Source organism: Haemaphysalis longicornis, unplaced genomic scaffold (assembly GCF_048455015.1).
Source record: "Haemaphysalis longicornis isolate Haplotype H1 unplaced genomic scaffold, Haemaphysalis longicornis Haplotype H1 scaffold_1, whole genome shotgun sequence".
NCBI lineage: Eukaryota > Metazoa > Arthropoda > Arachnida > Ixodida > Ixodidae > Haemaphysalis > Haemaphysalis longicornis.
In genome coordinates, this window is record NW_027526203.1 from 142,438,291 (window position 1) to 142,459,855 (window position 21,565).

The window sequence follows — 21,565 nt, forward strand, 5'->3', positions numbered from 1 at the left end:
CAAGCAGGAATAACGAAGTTTAGTCTAGAATAGTGACGACAGCAGTGAGGATCCAGCCTAATTGGCAGAACCTACGCACCGTTCTCCGGGGTTGTAGATGGCTACTCTGACAATGTGACTGCATCACCCTCCTACATAGAGGGTGATGCAGTCACCCTCTATGTAGGAGGATGATGCAGGAGGATGATGCATAGAGGATGATGCAGTCATATAGAGGGTGATGCAGAAGCAGAAGTTGCAGCCATCCTCTTGGGAATCCGACTAGCGGATGGATCAAATCGAAGCACGACATCATTAAAGACTTTAAAATGGTATTAAACTGTTGGCTGCAGGCACAATACCTGCAGGCAGGACAACCGGGCACAACGCTTGGAGAGATCGAGGCAGCGACTAAGATTCACGCGAATTCACACACCATGCTCCTTGCGACCACGACTACCTTAATCCCCTCCCCGAAAAAAGTGAACGCCTCGTAATCCTACGCCTACGAAGACGATCTTCCGCCGTGCTACAAGGAGCCGAAGCATTGAAAACTCTGTGGAGAATACATAAACACAAGTATCTACAAATAAATGTTAGTCAAGATGTTGGGTGGGAACATCATACATTAACATAAAAGTATTCAAATATCCGGGAAACATCCACCCTCTTCTACGTAACCTAGGCTTGTACAAAAGTATGCTCATGCGAGAACAACTCGAACATTACATATTCCACTTTCATCAAAACATGGGAGGCAGCTTTCATCAGCTCTTGACCTCAAGATCAGCGCGAGCTGATCTGGAGGACAAGCTACTGGATCGATGGCCCTACACTTCAAGTTCCACTTTGAGGTCTCCAACATCTGGTTACCCTCTTTTCCAGACCCCCAGTATTTCTTGCGCAACAAAGATCTCTCTCTCTCTCTTCGCAATAAAACAAAAACATTGAATCCAGCACGGTCATTAGAGGATAAACACTTTGAAACACTGGCAAGGACACCTTCTCGCTCAAACTGACAAACATCCCTCAGCCGCAACTTTTCACGCCAACATTTTAAGCCATAGAAGCAAAGAGGGCCTAAGTCTCTCCTGGGGCATGGCGATAAAACATCCTTGCTGCTAGTCTTTCTGTTTGCGCTGACCTTTCCTCCTTGTGAACATAGATCGTAAATGCAGCAATTCCGTTCCGAAATGCTCCCTGGGAGTCGAAGTAACACTATCGCGTCGTACGCCTTAAGACCCAACGTAGATGCCATCTGCAACTTTTTTCAAGCTACGATTCTTCGCACTTATGAAGCATAGAGCTGCAAAGTTAACTGCAGTACTTCCGAGATGTGAAAAAGCGCGATAAAATATAGTTTATGAAGGACCATAACCAAAGTTGTGTCAAGGTGCTGAATACATTGGCTTTTACTTATTGAGACTAAGATTGGGGTTCTACTTTATATTATTCAAATGAGCAAAACAATTTTACCAGAAACGTGAAACAGTAAGTTGTTATAAGTTTGGTGATAAAAAACGATTTGTAAACAACACAAATATTCTGTAAAAAAGCTGATAACAGAAACGGGAGGTTCACAGATTTTTTGTGGAGGAAAACTGAACCTTTAATAAGACAACAATTCTGTAAAAAATCACAAAAGTAAAAACCGAAGACGGGGAATTGACATATATTTTCTGTAGGGAAGATAAGAAAATGCTTGTAAATGAGCACAAACAAGAAAAACAGAACACATAACTTTACAGAAAATTTCTGGAATTACTTTTTTCAAAAAAAAATTTACAGTGTACCTATAAAGCCGGTCACGGTACAAAATCATCTTGTGTACACAGAAGTAATGTGTTCTCAATTGATGCATTTGTCTTTTTATGTATCCTTCATTATATATTTCAGCGCATATACTATATTTATGTACTGTATATTTCAGTCGATTTGTGGCAGTGTGCAGTATGAATCAGCTTTAGGTGCAGTGCGTGAAAACGCTGTCGGCACGCCAATGTGTCGTGGCGCATCTTTTCAGACCAGAGAACATATGGTTGACGAGAGGTTATTGTTCAATGGCATTAATAAGGTTCTGGACAAGTCTATGACATAGTTAAAAAAACTTAAGAGGATTGCAGGTAATCCCGAGATATTGACGCTTCTGTATCGACAGGTTTATAGGAAAAATTTAGATTTGGAGTGCAGGTTAGTTCCAAGTGGCCAATAGGCGCTCAGGATGCCACATGCTATTGTTTCTTTTTTTTTCGCGAGGAGCCAGTGCACTTCAATCGTGCCAGACGTCTCCCTAGAAGTAAATCTTGCCTTTGTTTGGCGGAAGCCGCCGACAGTAGTCAGATCTCCCTGTATCGCAGCCAGAAAAGCCGTCTTTCCGCTGCCTACGAATCCCGTAACGCCAATCAAGGATCCCGGCTTCACGGAGAGGTTTACGTCACGCAGAACAGTATCTTTCTTTTCGGACCCAGGCATTTCTGGGGAGCTCCAGGCAAAGCTGCAGTCCTTCATCAGAATGGAGCCGTCTGTAAGAATAACCATGAAAGCTTGTGGACTGGGTCATGTGCAAGAGCCTCAACAGTCTTTATAGATAAAATTGAAACAATATACGGCAAAACGTTTCCTGAGTTCCACAGAGAGCAATCGTTGATATTGGGCTTGAGATGTGACACACTTTACCAATTTGTTGCGTACTTGAAGCTAAAAATATGTATGGAATACTCATAGGTGAAATTTTAACCTAACAGTGGTCAGTAAAATTTTGCGGAAGTAATACATAAAATTGAGCAAGTGTGAAATAAATAAAGAGCTGATAGTTTATTAGTTTTCAGTTATATGTATTTCATCATAACCAGGGGCATATCCCGTTTTTTATTAGGGGGGTCAGCTTCTATCAGTGATGATGATAATGGTGATGAGGAGGAGGAGCAGGAAAGAAGACTTTTTCATCTAACAACTTACCATCGTTCTACATACATTTTCAAAGTGACTTATAGATTGACTTGGCAGTCCTCGAAGTAGGTTATGAGAAAGTAGTCTTAGATGTCTGTTACCGGCCTTAACGCACCCTCCCACTTTTGTTAACGAGTTTCATGATTTTTCTTCCAACCCGCTATCCGAATCTCCCCATATTTCTGCTCGGTAATTTTAAATTTCCCAACATAACCTGGCACACCAATTTACCCTATTAGCCCCCTTACTTTGCTAGCTAAAAATTTCTGGACTTTTGCACAACATTATCATTCACCAAATTATCAAGCAACCGACCAGAACTACTCAGACACTGACAATATTTGTGACCCTGTATTAACCTCCACACTGGACCTAATATCAGCAATTACTTAGCTACCCGGTTTGAGCGACCATTCTTTATTAACGTTTATTATTGACATGCCACGTCCAAAAGTGGCAACATCAACCAAAATGATACGGAACTACAAGAAAGCGAAACTTTGAAGCTACCAATAACCATTTATGCGCTTTCTTAAAGGAGTACTGACACCAATTTTCGGCGTTAATATTATTGCACAGTTCGCTTCCTTTCCTCAACAGAATACCCTGGGTGAAATATGGGCGGCCTGCGACACGAAGAACATACTTCAATCGGATCTCATTTATCGCGCCGACGGAGCAGCACGTGGAGCGGCACCCAGCAAATGGACATCAGTGTGACATCATCCCGTGATAGCCAAAAGAAGTGACGTGACAGGACTCGTCAAAAACTCGTGACGTCACTTTACATACGCAACCCTGTGTGCGGCGAGCGGGCGCCGGCGCATTCACAAACGGGTGCACGTAGCCAGAGCTACAGGCATAACCGCTGCCCAGAAACGCATTGTTGACAAAAATAAAGTTCCACACACGGGAAAGGAAGCGATGATATAGCCCAGAATCGCAGTAGAAGTCGCCATCAGGACTTTTATTAAACGCGGTCATCGAATTTCCGCCGTAAGGGTAGGCCAGCATTTTCAGACAGGTCAGCCGTTCAGCTCCGGCGGCGGCGCGGTCGAAACAACGCCCCCACTGGCCTCCGCAGTGTTTTGATGTCCGCACAAAGCGGTGAGGTCATGCCGGGATTCTGTCATATGCGCCTTTCGGGATGAAAGCACGGGAATTTGAAACAGACGATTTTCAGGCCGTTCAATGCAAATAATTATTGCGCACTGAAGTATTTAAAATGCTGTTTCGGTTTCGCCAGACCATTAAGCATCGATAAAATCAATAAAAGTGGAACATACAATTTTCGTGTCAGTACTCCTTTAAAAAATTGTTGATGGATTTTGAAAAACAAAGCCTACAAAAAAACTGGGATTTATTGCAATTGCAAGCAAAGGTAAATGAGCCGAGATAAACATTCATTCCTACTTACATTGTCCTATCCAACCAAAAAGCGCTGTGGTGCAATGCTCGTTTAAAACAGTTATATAACAAACAGAAACGCTTTAAAAAATAAGCGAAGGAATTTTCCTTCCGTGTGCCCTGATCTTCATATGAAGCCCGCATGAGGCTTACGTAGCAGCAACAGAAAATGCGAGGAATAACTTTCTACAAAGAACGTTGCCATGCCCATTACAACAGACACAAAAAGTTTTGGCGCACTATGAATGCCAGTAGTAACGACTATTTTACACCGGTTGATTCTCATGGAACAAACAGCTATCCCCCCTCACCATTGCGGAGCAGCTATTAATGCCGCATGAACAAGAAAATCATGCCGAAACACGAATCCTCCCTTACCTGTCACCCCCCGTTACGGCTACGTTACAATTGCACCTACCATTATCGATCTGGGTGGCTCAGAGGAACTCATCAAATCACTGAAACTGTCCTCTGCTCCAGGTTGCGACGAAATGTGCCCAAAGGGTTCAACTAATACTTGTACCTACTCGTCAATTATACTAACAAAAAATTTTCAGCAAATCCTTGACAAGTGTATCCTTCCCGCTCAATTCAAAATCGGGAACGTGGTTACCGCTCAATTACAGGCCCATTTCACTTACCAGCATTCCGTGTAAAATCCTGGAGCACATTATTTTTTCGAATCTGAGTGAATTGCGTGAGTCACATTCGTTTTTTTATAAATCGCAGCATGCCTTCCGAAAGAAGTTTCGTGTTAAACGCTGCTAGTTTCCTTTACACATTAACATAACCTAATTTTCAACAACTCTTCCTTTTGTGATTGCTCTTTTTAGACCTTTCTAAAGCTTTCAAAAACGTTTATCGACAGTATTCTTATATAAACTGCGCGTGCTTATTAATGTGGATGACAATCTTTTAACGTGGCTAGAAGGTTTCATTACCAACTGCTCGCAGTTCATTTGAGTTAACAATTATGACTCAGAGCCAAGTGGTGTTCACTAAGGTGTTCCCCAGGGATCGGTGTTGGGTCCTCTTCTCCTGCTAATTTGCAATAATATTTCTTGCGTTTATTCCTACATTAATTTGTTCGCCGACGATTGTGTGATTTACAGACATATAATGTTTGTCAACGACGTCATATCATTAGAAGCCGATCTAAACGCTGCAACATCTTGATGTAAAATGTGGTGCATGCAACTAAACACTAACAAGTTCAAATACATGCATGTGTCCCGAACTACTCAAGAACTACCTTCGTACTCGATTATTAACTCCCACCTAGAAAATGTGTCAAGTTATAAATATCTTGGTCCTCACCACTGAGCTAATCTTACCTGGTACATTCCACCTGATTATGCTGTCAATAATGCTAACCCGAAATTCGAAAAACTTCGAAGTGACGTTTCCAAAGCACCTTTTTCATTTAAATTACTGCTTTACCAGACGCTGGTTCGGCTGAAGCTTGAATATGCAGCATCAATCTGGTATTCAAGCCAGATCAACCGAACCCAACAGCTTGGAATAGTTCAGAATAATACTATCCGATTATAACCGCACCGCCAGTGTCGCACGCATAAAATCGAGCCTTCATCTACCATCCCTGGTGTCTCGTAAGAAAGTTTGTCTCTGTCTTTCTCATAAAATATTCTATCACCTCGAACTATGTAGAAAATTAACCCTAGGGCCTCATTACATTTCTCTTCGCTTAGACCACACAGCTAAAGTCAGAACACCACATGCACAGACTAACGCCTCCTCTCAGTCAGTTTTCCCCGGACAGCCCGAGATTTGAACCACCATCCCGACTCTATTGCCTGTATAAAAAATACGATATTGTTCAAAAACGCCTTAGCTAACACTGCGTACTAAGAATGTTTTGTAGTTTACCTGCCTCTAGGTACTGCTTGATCGCGGGTTCGATTCCCGGCTGCGGCGGCCGCTTTTCTGATGGAGGCGAAAAGCAAAAACGCCCGTGTGTACGAGATTTCGGCGCACGATAAAGATCCCCAGGTGGTCAAAATTAATCCGGAGCCCTCCACTACGGCGCGCCTCATCGCCTGCGTTGCGTCGGCGCGTTAAACCCCACAATCAATCAATCAATCAATCAATCTAGGTACTGCTTATTATGATTATTTGCACATTTAACTTAGTTTACAGCTAACATTTTCCAATTAGGAATACTTTGTACTTCATATTCCCTCTAATGTCACGCAATATTGTTATTCTTGTTACTTGTGTCTCACCGACTTCTCTCAGTAATTACCTGAGGCCGTGAGGGCGCAACAAACAAACAAACAAGCAAATAAATAAATAAATAAATAAATAAATGCAAATACTGTCGTCACGTCAGCGCACACAAATTTAGAGAGATTTCTGATGTTTCTAACCTAGTTTGTTGTCGCTGCCCTCCTTTGTCAACAGATTAAGTCCGAAACATCGTCGAAAGAGTTGGCGTCACGATAAAAACACAGGCAGTAACGCACTCTTTTACGCCATCCGGAGGAACAGGCAGCTGCGATGATGACGCGCAGGGGCAACTTCCGTTCTAGCCCTTGTGCATACGCAGTAGAAATTCGGTAGCAAGAGGAGAGGGGTGTTATAATACCGGCATTTTCGTGCCCATGACCAACCATAGAAAACTAAGTAGAAGGTGAATGAATCAACAGATTTAGCAGTTTTCTATGTATGTATGTATGTATGTATGTATGTATGTATGTATGTATGTATGTATGTATGTATGAATGCATGTATGTATATGCATGTATGTATGTATAATATTGAAGTATAAAAGCATGATGACGGTTAATTGTGTGCCGGCCGATATTATCATGCTGAAGTTTGTATTCTAAGATTCTGCATGGCGGGAAATGATTGCTTTGCTGAAGATAGAGAGACCGTTAGTAGCGAGATAAACCATTATAGCTTTGGGTGGTAGTTATGATAATACTATATGATTACAATATTTATCATTGATAAAATTTGCAAACAGAACATCACGCATCAGCTGAAGTGTGAAGTAAGCGAACGTTGAATAATCGCAGTATATGTATGTAACGGTCTGCCAAGTGCAAAAACTGCGCTAGGTGAATAAGGTTTCAAGCAGTAATATCAATCTGGAGCCAATTAAGCACAGTTAAGGTAAATATGGACGGCGGGTAAATAAACTGCAACACACACATTTCTTGTCCCGTTGAGAACACCTTACGGTAATTGAAATTGAAAGCACGGCTTAGATATTTTTCGAAAGCAATTTTTGGTAGCGCAAAACTCGAACGAAAATGTTCCCTGCCCTAGTTCATGGAATTCACACCGGGGATGCTAGAAATGACCTCAGAAAAAATAAACAAAGCTCTCTGTCATAATAAATCGTGCAGTTCGGCTTGTGATAAGGAGAAAAACACCGCTAAAATTCGTCAGTCAAAGAGGGAATGAAAAACATCAGGGTAGCCTAAAGCTGCTCTAGTTGCGAGGTTGAAAGGCATATCAATCAGTTCTGACACATTGTCGCACAGTTAAACCTGGGTGTAACGAACCTCTACATAACGAATTCCTGTATTTAACTAAGTTTTACAATTCCCTATTACCAACCCCATTGAAACTCGTGTGTTCGCGACCGCTACGTAACGAAGTCGTTGCGACGGTTAACCTTGATGTAACCAATTTGCTACGCTGATGAGCCATTGTTTTCGGCACTTTTTGCGAAAAATCGGCGGGACAAATGCCCTAATCTAGCGCCCGCACCACAGACTACCGTACGTTTCCGCGTCTGCGTGCGGGGTCGGTTGGAGACTTTTAAGAATTTAGGCCCACCTGTCGGCGTGTAGTCACGCCTCTCCAGTGCTATCTGTGGTATCGGTTCGTCGGTGATGAGTTCTGCTGTCAGAAAACGAAAAAGTTTGTCTTTTCAACACAAGCTCCCAATTTTAAATGCCGCCTACGCCGGCGAGAAACGAGAACATCGCCTCCGGGTACAGTCAACAACTGTCTGAGGAAAAGATCATCAAGTTCGCGAAAAGGCCCCCTCTGAGAACAAGTTTGGTTCTTGAAACTCGTTATGGCACCAAAAAGTGTCAAAAGACAAGTGGTACTTAAGTTACGTTTCTGAATACGGGAGTAAGTGACCTCGCTTCTTTGCAGCGCTGTGCAGCGGCTAAGCTCGTGCGAAAGCAGCAGGCGCAAATCGCGCAGTTTCTCCCTGTGAAACAAATCCTTGAAGAGTGAGTTCACCTTCACTGACTTCCAGCATTCTGGTTTCATTCCTGCTTCCTTCACGCGATCCTAAACTCGAAACCTGTATGTAACGAAAACCTGCATGTAACGAGAAATTGCGAATTTTTGTCAACTTCGTTATATCCGGGAGCGACTTTATAAATGTCCGCATTATAAAAAGAGAGAACCAGGCGATGAGCGTACGTGTGCTTGGCAAACACGGATCAGTCTGTATGCCAGTTTTCAACGAATTTGCTTACAGTGTCCTAACTATTTTATTTTTTAATAAAAAACTGCGTGCTCCATGGGTTGTAAGGATCACTGCAGTTCATGAGTATCGTGCCGTTCTCCAGCGAGCGGCGCTACTAAAAACACAGAAAGGCAGTGAGGTGCCCCTTACGCAAGACGTCAGCGTAGACACCTTAATCCTTGCAGGTGAAATAATGTTCAAAGGGCCGGTTTTGTGTGTAAAGTTTCTCGCTTGCAGAACCGTTTTCCTGTGACTCTTGGGACATAATAACGTTCGTGTACAACTCACTTTTCAACTGGTCTTTGTCATCCGGAATTTCGCCATCGGTGTCCCTGTCCGGTTCGGTGCACGCTCGTGCAATCCGCTTCACTCCAAACGCCGCCTAAAGTAAAAAAAATGATTAGCAAAAATCAGCTTTCGGCAATGCACAATTCAGGGGCAAATTACAAAACGTCCGGAAAACTGAGCACATGATGCAAGTGGAGCTGAGCCCGCTACAAAAGCCGGGGCTTCACGAAAGTAGGCGGCCTACTCCTTTCAGCGATGTGTAAACGGACGAAGATCATTTATAAGACTCCAATATGGGATATTATGTTCCTAACAACCAACCGCGTAATTCGCAAGCCATTTTGGATAAAACCCAAAGAAATATGAGCTGCCGAACAATCCGCATTTTCCATTGTGCTTTGGCGCCCTCTGGTGGCACCGCCGAGAAGCGATATGGCAGGGGTGCAAGTGGGCTGCCACTGCAGCGGAAGGGGAATCGGGGCTGCATTGCTGGTGTTTATTTGTTTTACGTGAATTTTATAGCCAGGCTAAAGCTGCAAAAGGAATAACTATGCTGGCAGACGTACGTTTTAAACGTGGAAAACATCTGAAGAAGCCTGCGACGCTCGTTTCTATTGCAGCGGTTCCGCAAGTGTCAGTACCGGAGAGTGGCTATCTGAGGCTGTAGAAGCGATGTGACCAAGGCATTTTTTTTCTAGCTCTTAAAAGGGAACGGAGGGGGGGCATGGGCATCTGTAAGACAGCAGCAGAAAAGCAGGCCCTTCATGTGGCCTTTATATAAAAATCATTGTTTGAAGTTGATGCTGATATGTGGTCTTCAGCGATGCGAAACATTATACGTGGCTGCAGATTTATCCAATTCCGCCGTTCTTTTTTTCTCTCTTTCTGATCACAACGATCATAAATGCATGTGCGTTTGTGAGCGTTGTGATCGAAGCAAGCGAAGTCTAAAACAACCGATGTCCCGACGTATCTCAGAAAATTGCTTTTTATGGTGGATTTTATTCGTAACCGCACTTGTTCATCATAGTCGCACGATTACAGTTTTTTTCTTTAGAAGAACTGTCAGTTTGAAAAGTTGGTATTGGTTCGTTTCTTTTAAACAGCTCCAATATCACGGGCGAAAAAAGTGGGGCACAGGAACTACATTTCTACTGAAATCGCTAGCACCTCGTCATTTGGATGGATACATTTCCCAGCAGTGGAGGCCTGTACGCAGATTACAATGAGAAAAAAATGCATCACGTTCCACAAGCATTTTAGAACAAAAAAAAACCCGCCCGCATCTTCCCACGGGGGGAACTCGAGTAAATGCGTCGCAGAGTGGTGGGGGTATCGCGTGAATGTTGCGTAATTGGGTATGGTTTGGGAATGATTAATTGTTATTTCGTCTTTATTATTCTTATTTTTTGAATGAAGGAGAGGCGAAGGCAAGGAGTGTAAAGTTAAAGTCTGTCTTTATTGCTTGGTGCCGTCAAGCAAAGCGTCAAGTCAAGCGAAAGCCAAGCAAAGACGCCCTTGATTGAATTCCGAACGCGCGCTCCGCCACTTATATATACACCGCCTGCGTTCGAGGGAGAGGAGTACGGGGTAGAGACGCGCATGCGAACACTTCCGTACACAAGCGCGCGAACTTTCCACGCACCCACCACGCCGTTATCACGTGTACACGCCCTACCGCCGTTACTGTTCAGCGCGACGCAGCACACGGGTAGCTACGACGCATGCGCGCACAGACGCGCTCCCCCCGCACCGCCGCAGCTGTTGTTGAGAGCGACGGAGCGCACGGGATACACGCGCTCCTCCCGCACCGCCGCACCTGTTGTTGAGAGCGAGGAGGGTACGGGGGAGAGACGCGCACCTGCGCCTCGACGCGACGCGCATGCGCAGTGAGCTTGTGGACGGCGCCGACAACATCGACGAGTGACATCGCGAGCCTAAGAAATGCTCCGCAAAAAAAAAAAACGATCCCCAAGAGGATTCCAACCACCACATTTGATCGGGGCGGTGTTTCAGACGCTCTAACGACCGCCCTCGAATGCCGCGGACACAAAGCTGAGGCTTAGCTTATGTTTTTGCACCTCTCTGAAAAAGTTTTTTGATGTTATTGCTAGCACAGGAACTGATCATCATTCTATAAATAGCGATTGTCCGCTAAGGGTCTCTTGACCTCCCCCCACGAATACCTGATACTAATGGACTGCGCTTTTTATTGCCATGAAATACGATCGCAACGTTTAGCTCGCAATCAGATCGCGAGTCCACCCGTCGCAAAAAATGTTCTCTTCGTACTTTTGTTTCGCGCTTTATGACAGAAAGATTGGTTGATTTTGGTTCTTCGTTTCCTAGATTGAGTTGAGTAACTCTTCTTCTGGATTTAGCATGGCTTACATTTTCTACAAGCGTACCAAGCTGTGTACGCATATGGAGCTTCAGTTAAGCCAAGACAGCGAAGCGTCGCTAGCCACGAAATACGGATCGCACAGATAGTGTGAAGGTACGCTCGCTTCGTGGACTTGACGACGTTTATTACACTTTACGAACTAATAAAAATAGAGGCACATTCATCGCGGCCCGAATCTTCTCGGGATCTACTGGCCGCCTTGGTCAATGAACCTGTCGTACTAAGGCAACTTTCGGTCGGCTGGTGTGTTCGTATCGTCGTCGGAGTAATATAAAAAGGAGATCTCTGGATTTGGTGGGCCACCAGGTTGTCGTCACCGGTGATGTGAATGCCTGGTGTGAATGCGACGGGACATCATGCATGGTGCCGTAGTGGATAGCTCTTGATTTTTTTTACTCCCGTTTCGGGGTTGGCGAGTCGATAGAAACAGAAATTTCTGCCTTCATACTATGGTTTGCGCGACAGTTGCATTCGTAAAACGTAGTGCATTTTGTTTTCTTGATGGGCCGAATTCGTTCGCATTCTTTCACTACACGGGCTCAGTTACAGCCGCAGACAGCAGTGGGGTCACCGCGGAGCAGACCGGCCGACCCCTGCCAGGCTGTTTCTGGCCTCCTCCGCCAGGCCCAGGCGCACGCACATTAGCGTTGTGAAAGAGGCGGATTTCCTAGGGTGCGGTTAACTTCCGTACGGGCCGGCTTCTGGTATTTACGGTTGCGATACAAAGGCCTCGTAAGGCGAGCTTTTTTACGTGTACTTGGTATTAAGTGTTTCTATTGTAGGCTCATTATTTGGTTAGCATTACAACTAAATGCTATAAATCACCGCTCAAAACAATAATTGCACCGTTATTCATTGATGTGACAGCAAATGTTTCAGTAAAGGTAAGGAAATGGATTACCTCGTGCTTCCCGCATCCTGTCGCTCGAGGAATAATTCCTTCACAGCTGTACTCCCTTTTTTACACTAAGATAATTTATAACTTGATGAAGACGTCTTGAAAGATATAAATATAACAATAGACGATAAATATAAGTGTCAGGGGGAACAAAAAAATTCAGAAGAGTAGCTAGTACGTGACTGCAGAACTGTTTCAAAGTTATCCGTCCTAGGTACAACATTTTTTCGCCGAATATTGACCTGATGTGATGAATAGTTCGCTTGATCAATAGTTATTACTACTTCGTACATAGCTCCAGATAAGTCTTTGAACATGGTGTATTTAGCGTTAGTTATATAGCGCAAGTAGACTGCGCACTAAATCTGTTTGAATGGACTGAGCAAAAACATCCTTTTTGTTGTCGCAGTGACTAGGGAACCTAGTGACTCACCGAAATAAAACCTCTCATCGCAATCACTACCGTGGTAGTGGTAGGGTCCACAAGAGACAGCGCGTAGAGGCATGGAAAGGATAGCGAGGCTGTCAGAGTTGTTTCGGTGTAAAACCATGTCTGCGTTCCGAAGAGTATGAGGGTCATCTGAAAACGTATGAGAACGCAAAGATTCTTTGCAGGCATTGTTCGCTTAACATATCTGCATAAATGATATATGGTTTCTGCTGAGATAGCGAAAGAGAATGAAAACATTTTGGCGTTTTGGTCTACGATAACAAACGTTTTCTTAATGCCGATTTTAAAATGCGATTGCGGAGATAGTCGTGCAACGACAAGGGACAGAATATTCTGGGAAATATGTCGTTCGTTGCAAGTTCTATTCTGTGTCTATGATACAAGAAAAAAATGGTAATGTTGTGAATGAAACTGATAATACCAGCTATGCAGACATTAAAATACACTGTTCTCGGCATAAAATGTCAAACTGTTAAACAGGACTACGAGTGTGAAGACGGGCTAGTTCATTCATACTGATGGCAAAAAAAAAAAAACAGCGCAAATAAACTAAACAGAACACGAGAAGGAAACAAACACGGGCGCTGAAAGTGCGGACGCTGAATTCACAGGGCTGTGAAAAACAAATGGCTAGTGCAAATGAGCGAACTCTACGTGTACACTTCAAGCAAAGTTCACATAATCCGGTGCAAAATATACGTGCTATCTTTACATTTACGAAGTCTACAAGTTGTTTTTGTGCACTACCACTGCCAAGTGCACTACCGCATGGCATGTCCGGAAGTAAAAATACCACAAATGAGTACAGTATCGGTATTCCGGAGACATTTATCTTTTACCACCGAGCTTGAAGAGGAGAAGAGGGTGTCCATGAATCCGTCCAACAAGTTGGCTATGAACTGCTGGCTGATCTCACGGTGCCTGATTTCCGCAATGAAGCTTGTGAAGGGCTCTTCCCAAGCATAGAACTTGACCAGTCGTATGGAAGACAGTAAATCAGCCATCCTTTTCAAGCGCGCGTCACGAAGCTTCATAATCCTTGCCTAAAAATAAAAAAGAGAAATGATACCAAGCTGGTATTGTCTGAAGGCTCGAAACACTTTCCGACGAACATAGAATCAACCGTTACAGTCACATGATTATGGTGGGTCTAGTGAAGGGGGAATTTAGAGCAGACCACGCCTGTTATTCTAGATTACGGGGACTTCACGGGTTTTGTTTTTCTGTAACATTTTTAATCACGAAAAGTATTTACTGAATTCAGAAAAAGCAGTGCAGTACAAGCTGAGGTGACTTTAACGTAATGCTCCGGAGGAAATGCCGATATGTCGTGTGCCCGTACGCGGGAAGCTGTAAAACTAATCATTTAATTCAAAGCCTCTGGAAAAGTTCTCCAGCTCCTTTCTAGAGCTGGTGGCGGTTTTCTGGCCATGTGCGCTGCTGAGACCAAGGCCGCGGGTTCGATTCCCGACCGCGGCCGCCCCTTTTCTGATGGAGGCGAAAAGCAAAAACACCCTTGTGTTCGTGATTTCCGTTCACGGTAAAGGTCCCCAGGTGGTCAAAATTAATCCGGATCCCCCCACTACGGCGCGCTTCACCGCCTGTGTAGCGTCGGTGCGTTAAAACGTACAATCAATGAATCAATTTTATAGCCATGTAAAAAGGAAGTAAGTCAAAAGAGATAAGGTACTAACGTCGGTAGTATTTTGTTTCACATTTTGTAAGAAGGTACGTTTCCAGACGGTAGGGTCAAGCATGCTGGCGGCCTGAGGTAATTCGTTCTTTGTAACTGTAGGGAACCACCAGCAACAGTATACAAAGTGGCTTCTTTTTTTTTCTTTTTCTTCTCGTTTCTTGTCGTTGCGCGTACAGCAGAAAAAAAGCGTTTAGAAAAGGAAAAAGAAAGCCATCTGATGTGAGTGCTGCTTGGGGTCGAACACAGCCACCCACTGGTGAAGCAGCCGAGAAGGCTCCGAACCGTTGCGACCACTCCTAATAAGGCCCTTGGTTGGTTTATTTGTCTTTTCCTGAAGTTTAACCCAACCACACAGAGTTCTGTTGAAGCTATTCACTTTCTGTAGTCATTGAGTAATAGCGTACATGCTGTGGAGTAATTGCTGTCGGTAAACAGACGAGTCGGCACACACTTGGTGTAATTAAAGCTGACAGTTTGCTCAGCGTGAGCCCTAACCTGTTCGTGAGCGCTGACAAGTATTCATAGGTACGATTGTTGGGAAGTAAAAAAAAACGAGGTTAAAGTATCGAACTAAGAAGATAGTCCGTTTAACCCCCCCCCCCTTCCCATAAGCGAATGCCGCTAACGATAGCACAACAGAGCACCGCCTGCGCATTGGCAGCTGGCGCGGTCGAGGGGAGGAGCAGTGGGTTATTTCTAATAAAATGTGGCAACAATGCGAATACAACGCAAGTAACCAGCAGTGCTGTAGCGTCTTCGCCTTTTGCAAATATGCACGGGCGTACTCAACACGCATTGAAAACGCGGCGCAATGTATAGGTTTGCCTGGTATCATTCGAGCCGCGTTGGTCACAATATGTCACGTTCTATTGTAAACAGTAATTGGGTGTAGACACACTTTAGTAAGTGGTTTATTTTTACTTGTTACACCAGTAGAAGGAATTATTCAGTGGTTGTTAACATTTACACATGTTATATTGTAACGGCGTATTTTGGTTCAACACTTGCCGCTACGGTAGCATGCCGTTCGGAGGGAAAAAGTCGAGGCGTTGACGAAGTTTTAAAGTTAACTGGTTTAATTTACCGTTAACATTGATGTCATTTAGCACATAAGAATCAGAACGAATACACTGGTTACATAAATGAGAAAGACAGTCAATAGATCAAGAGTACTTAGCGGGACATGGCTGACTGGATCTCGGTCTCCCGGCGGGAGGGCACGACGACGAGCAGCAGAGTTTCTGAAGTGAGTCCTGGTCCAGGCCGCCCGCTGCGCCCCTCTCAATAGCCAGAGGGGCCGCGTTATATTCGCTTAAGCGGTCTGGTGGGGGATGTATTTGGGGAAAAGTGCATCCTGGAGAGTGCGGACGCTAGGGAACAAGGCTTTCTGCAGCCAATCGGGGAGACGGTTCTTAGCTCCAATCAGACATGTTCCCGCCAAAGTGAAAAGGAAGGAATCAAACACAGAAGACACCAAGTTCAAACTCGAAGGCGCCCGCTTGGAGAACCATGCGTGTAAAGAAAGTAGTTCAGACAAAACGCACTAAAGTAAACAAGGGAAAAACAGGAAGGTCGTCTGAAGAACACTGGGGACACGGAGCCCGAAGGCGAGCAGCGCACACGCCACAGGGGGAATGGAACGCCGCGGTAACACAAGCCGAGGCGATGGCTCGCCCCCTCAACAGCCGCGCTCTCGGTCGGTCAGCGCGCAGAGACCCACTCCTCATGCGCTTCTTGGAAAAAACGGGGCTAGGCGTCCGGAGAGGGATGTTACAGAAGAGAAAAAGCAAAGGAACCGGGGGCTTCGCGACAATATTGTTATAGTGGTGTTGTTATAGGTATTTTACATGTTACGTACCATGTGAATTTAAATAAGCCTGAACTATAGCAGTTTATGCAAAAAATCAATGCACTGTTTTGGATACGAGAGGAATGTTTTGTAGAATGAGACTCAATTTGTTTATCATCTGTGCTGCTTGTCGTGGACGACGCTTATTTTTAAAGGTTTGAGGAGAGTTCCTCTTGACAGTCTAATTTCTTGAAAACGTCGGCCACCTTTTGCATAAAATGGCACGACGCATGTGTGGCTCACCGAATCTCCCCAAATTTGCTGATCTGAAAAGGAACATCTTTGGGAAATACCTCATGTTTAGTGGCTGCGCGATGTTGTGCGGTTGGGTGCAAAACATTTTATTCCGCTGGATTCACGGGCGTGAACATGCACATTCCAGGCGAACTGCAGATATGATTTAGGATGCTCTCACCAGAGGTCTATATACCCACACTTTTCGGACTATTTGGCCGCAAAAACGGACAATGTCTGCTCCTCGGCTATCAAAAAATAGTCATCATCATCATCAGCAGCAGCAGCAGCAGCAGCAGCCTATCTACGCCCACTGCAGGGCAGAGGCCTCTCCCAGAAATTTCCAATTATCCCGGTCGTGTGCTAACCACGACCAATTTATTCCCCAAAAATTTCTTTATCTCATCTGCTCATCTAAATTTCTGACCATCCGTGCCACGCTTGCCTTCTCTAGGGATCCACTCTGTTATGCTTAATGACCAATGGTTTTCTTGCCTTCGCATTATATGCCCTGCCCACACCCATTTGTTCTATCTTAATTTCCACTAATTTCTACATTAACAAGCGTTTGTTCCCTGATCCAATCCGCTCTCGTCTTGCCCCTAATGTTACACTTATCATCGTCCATACACATTACACAAACTAGTGAACTGCGGTAAATATCGCTATAGTTGAAAAGACACTCGAAGGGAACAGTGCTTTAACGTCTGTTATCACCCCAACGATGAGCCATTTTTCCTGCCCTGAAGGAAAATAAAACCTCGAAAGACAATCCACAATTCTGAAAAAAAAATTTGGAAGTTCTGATTTTTTTCATTTGAAGCTATTTTCCCCAGGATACAGTTGTTATGTCAACTGTGGTACTAAGTGCAGCAGGAACGGCCATTTGATCTGCGGTCTCGTTCCCTGCGCTCCCAGAGTGACTTGGCACCCAGCACAAGGTCACTTTGAGGCCTAACGCAATAAAGACATAATTGTATTAATCAGAAGATTGGCTACATGTGTTTTAGAAGATTTGTGTGATGACAATGTCCGTGTAACTCTTAAGGAATCAGTATAGATTATCGACTGGGGAATTTTAGTTTCGAAGATATGGTTCACGACAAGGAGTATACCGTAAGCCTCGGCTGTGAAGACACTAGTATACACTAGTAGAAAGAGCTTCATCTCCGTCCAAAAGTATTGAACGAACGCACTGCACCCTCACCCAGAGCTTCGTCTGGAGCTTCACCCAGGGAAGGAATACCAGGAAGGGCACGAGCTGCCACGATGCACAGCACAGTGTTTTCAGGGCTCCGACGTGGGCGGATATCGAGTAAAGCACGAAGGGTATGCAGAGCATGCCAACAGCAATCTTGGGAGAGTTGCATGAAGAGGCAGGTATGATTGTGCAATCTACAGCGACCACTGAGACGAGGTATGCCGCAGGATTCTTGGACAGGGCAGAAGCACTCATGCGCGTCATCTGAAAGTAGAGGATGAAAGTATCAGATAAACACCGCGAAAGCATGCATAGTGAAGCAACGCTTTTGCTTTGAAATGTATGTTAGCATATTAGAAATGTATATTTGGCTTGCAGTAAAATTATTGTTTTGACAATTGTTAACTGCGCGGCGAGAACCGTCCTTACACATCGTGCGGCCATCCGATAAAATAGTATGCAAAATTCGGAAAGGTAGCTTACCAAAACCGTGCACTGTGCACCGCACAAAGATGATGTTAGAAGAAATTAATAATTCCTTTACTCCAATTCTTTACTCCCGGCAGAATAGTTATGTGCTTTGAAAGTCAGAGAGACGAAACCTTAATAAGCTGTGCGCCTGTCCGCGGCTTCTCCTCGCCACCGCCGACCGTTCTTTCACTACTGTTATCATCCTCGCCACCACCGACGCCACTTTCACAAGTTGCAGAACAGGCTGACAGCGGCGGTAGCGCCGTTGTCAGGTTATATCGGAGGATCAACAGAAGCACGAATGGGCTTAAAAACGACCGAAAGGTGCCGGCGCCGAACATGTAGCCGCCGGCGTTGCCGCCTCAAATGCAACCTCGCCGAGTAGCTGAGAATCTCTTCCCGTTGAAGAGAAACTTGCCCGGTTGAAACGGCGGCATCAGCACATAATTCTTTTAAACGTGGAAGCTTCATGGCTAAATGCGCCCTGTCAGATGTCCTCCGAAATCGAGCGATTTGGGTCCTGGTTGGTGTGGTACATAAAGAGGAGATGCTACGATCGGGAGAGAAATGGGAAGACAAGTGTTTGTCCGCTAGAGTAAAGATCGAAGACTTTCAGGCTTTAAGTCGCTATGCGAAGGATGTCTGTCGTTCGCATGGAAGAAGACAAGCGGGAATCGAAGAAGCGTCACCCCGTACACAAGCGGAAATGGGGGCAAAAACAACGGGAAGTCGCTGCCACCGCCGTTGCCGCCTCAAGTTCCACCCCGTCGAGTAGCTGTGAATTCCTCCCAGAAGAACAGCAACTTGTCGGCTTCGAAGGCTGACTTGAGCCAATATTAAGTTTCAGCTTCAAGGTCTTTCGGAGCGATATTTTCGACGCTGTGGTTGACTTCTAAGACGCGCGCATAACCAATATCGGTTTATGCTTGCATGTGTTGGGAGTAGAGGGTGGGAGAGAGACGTGCACGCACAGCTTTAGGTTTTATGCCCTTTCTGGTGACATGTCGTTTGTGCTGGCTCGAGGTAAAAACGTGGACATCAAGCGGCCCAATGCCACCTGTCCGGTGCCCTCAGTGGTCGAGCGGATTGGGTTGGTGTGTTATATAAACAGTAAGATGCCTACAACGCGGGAGTGAGTCAGACAGCTCCGAGTCTGTCCGATAGAATAGAGCTTGGGTCCTTACAAGTTTCATTTAGCTTATTTGCTAGTAAGTGCGCGGTATTCCAAATTATAACGAAAATATGTTTTGTTTCGCGCATTGCGTGGACTCTGTCCCTTTCTCACGTCATCCTTTCTCACAGAGTGGAAGGAAATTAATATTTTACTTCTAGGTTTACCTTCGTTGCACATCAATCGTGTTTTGCGACGTCGGTTATAATTCCTTGGGATCTACGTTCTCTATGCCGTAAAAGACGACAATGCATTCCGTGAGCCGTGTTCAACGTTATGAAGCTTTGATTATAAATTTTCTATATGACATGTTCTTTTCTGTAGTCTTGCTTAGAGTCATTCACCACTGCGTGAAAATTTGAATGTGCAGGAATCTCACAAAGTTGATATTCTCTCATTCAAAGAATGAAGGGCAACACCCTGCTCTACCTGTATTAACGCGATATTATAAATAAGGTTTCTATTAAAAACTTTGTGAACATCAAAAATATTGGCACGGCAAGCAATTCATCACGTTCAGGTTTTATTTCGCATTACTACAACCAATTAACAACACAAATATAAAAACGGCAGTTGTAGCCCTAAAACGCATCTCCACTAACATGAGACCTGAGGACAGGCAATATAAGTGTGTTCCCTGCGCCTTGGCATTTTTGCCCACGGAGATGAAACCGTTGGTGGGTAGAGGTATACAACTTTGCTGTAAAAGTCTCGTTTCTTCGAACGACGAAGCGTTCTATCGCGAGGCGTTGGAAAACGAGTGTCCGGGGTGTTCTTTTTGTACGCGTTTTTTGCCCAAAGAGAGGAAACGTTCCAGTGCGAGGCGTTGGAAAACGAGTGTCCCGGTGTCTGAGTACCGTGACCACATGAAACGACGACGACGACATCCCGAGCCCCTAAAAGACACAACGTGACTTCGTTGGCGAGTGTTTCTTGATCCAGTCATGTGCTACTTGTGGTAAAACCACCAAAATAAATACAAGAAACTATTCGCGCAGAAACAAGTCAGTAGCCCGCCACAGCAGCAGAAAATGAGTGAGCGGTATCGCCATTGTTCGATACCACGCCACGCAGAGCACTGCCGATTTTCGCCTTCTGTAGAACGAAGTCACTGTCTTGCGTCCCAGGGTTCACAAACTGCGGATGAGCATTCCCGAACAGGTCGAATTCCAATCACTTAACGTAGAATAAACTGTATTTTATGGCCGTGACCTCACTTGAGGTTTTCCTGCGTGGTGATCCCGCGTCGTCCCGCGAGCGCCACATCATTGCAGCGGTGGAAGGCAGTAAGTAACCCGTAACGGAAGCAAAAATTTCATAAGTGGCATCGCCATGGCTGCGCCTGTTCTACGCTCCTGCAAGCTTTGAGCACCATGTTTTCCAACATACGTAAGTGTTAAGATCAACAGTTGGACGGAAGACCATCTGGTCGAAAAAACAGATGACATCAAATAAGCACTGAGTCTTAACATGAAGCTTCATAAAACAAGGACGTTTTAGTTCCCTTAGGAAGCCTTGTTCTCAATATATGAGGGCAAAAGTGATGCGTTTAAGTAGCCTTCAAGATGTGACGTAGGCAACGTGCGTGCTCGTGTGGAAAGTTGCTGTCATTTCCATTAAATTTGGGCTGTGTGGTCTGGATTGTAAGGGATTCAAGATGAAGCCGTGAGGTCCATTTCTTTTCTTTTTCCCATTGATTCCCCGTTGGCCCAGGCTATTTCACAGCGGTTTGCTTCTGCGTGGTCACGCCAGAGCGTTAGGTGGTACGTTTTAAGTGCGAATGCACTTTATAAGCGACCCCAAACCATCCACCGCCGGCGGCGGCGGCGGCGGCGGCGTCGGCGTCCGCAGTGCTCCTCTATATTTAAAAAAGAAACAGCATCCGGCGCCAGGTTTCGATCCGAGGACTTTGCGGCCGCAGCGCGACGCTCTACCGACCAAGCCACGGAGGCGACGCTGATATCAGTGTTAGTGACGCGCCTTATATCTTTAACGCATTCAAACTACGTCGTCAGCGGCGTGCGTTGGCGACTCAGCGGCGTTATAGCGGCTTGATGGTGGGCGGTGGGCTGCGGGGCGGTGGGCGGTGGGCTCCGGGGTCCGAGCGC

At 45.1% G+C, this 21,565-nt stretch overlaps 1 protein-coding gene across 1 annotated transcript in view; it reads right to left on the reverse strand.

Annotated features, from left to right (window-relative positions):
* Positions 1 to 314: 314 nt before the first annotated feature.
* LOC144154934 (uncharacterized) overlaps positions 315 to 21,565 on the reverse strand; it is a 118,433-nt gene continuing 97,182 nt past the window's right edge. The window contains exons 10-15 of the mRNA XM_077686070.1: positions 17,822 to 18,079; positions 13,675 to 13,878; positions 12,818 to 12,964; positions 9,083 to 9,176; positions 2,287 to 2,501; positions 315 to 341 (exon numbers count right to left, since the gene is read on the reverse strand). Of these exons, the coding sequence (XP_077542196.1) occupies positions 315 to 341; positions 2,287 to 2,501; positions 9,083 to 9,176; positions 12,818 to 12,964; positions 13,675 to 13,878; positions 17,822 to 18,079 (945 nt within the window). The remainder of the gene's footprint in view (positions 342 to 2,286; positions 2,502 to 9,082; positions 9,177 to 12,817; positions 12,965 to 13,674; positions 13,879 to 17,821; positions 18,080 to 21,565) is intronic.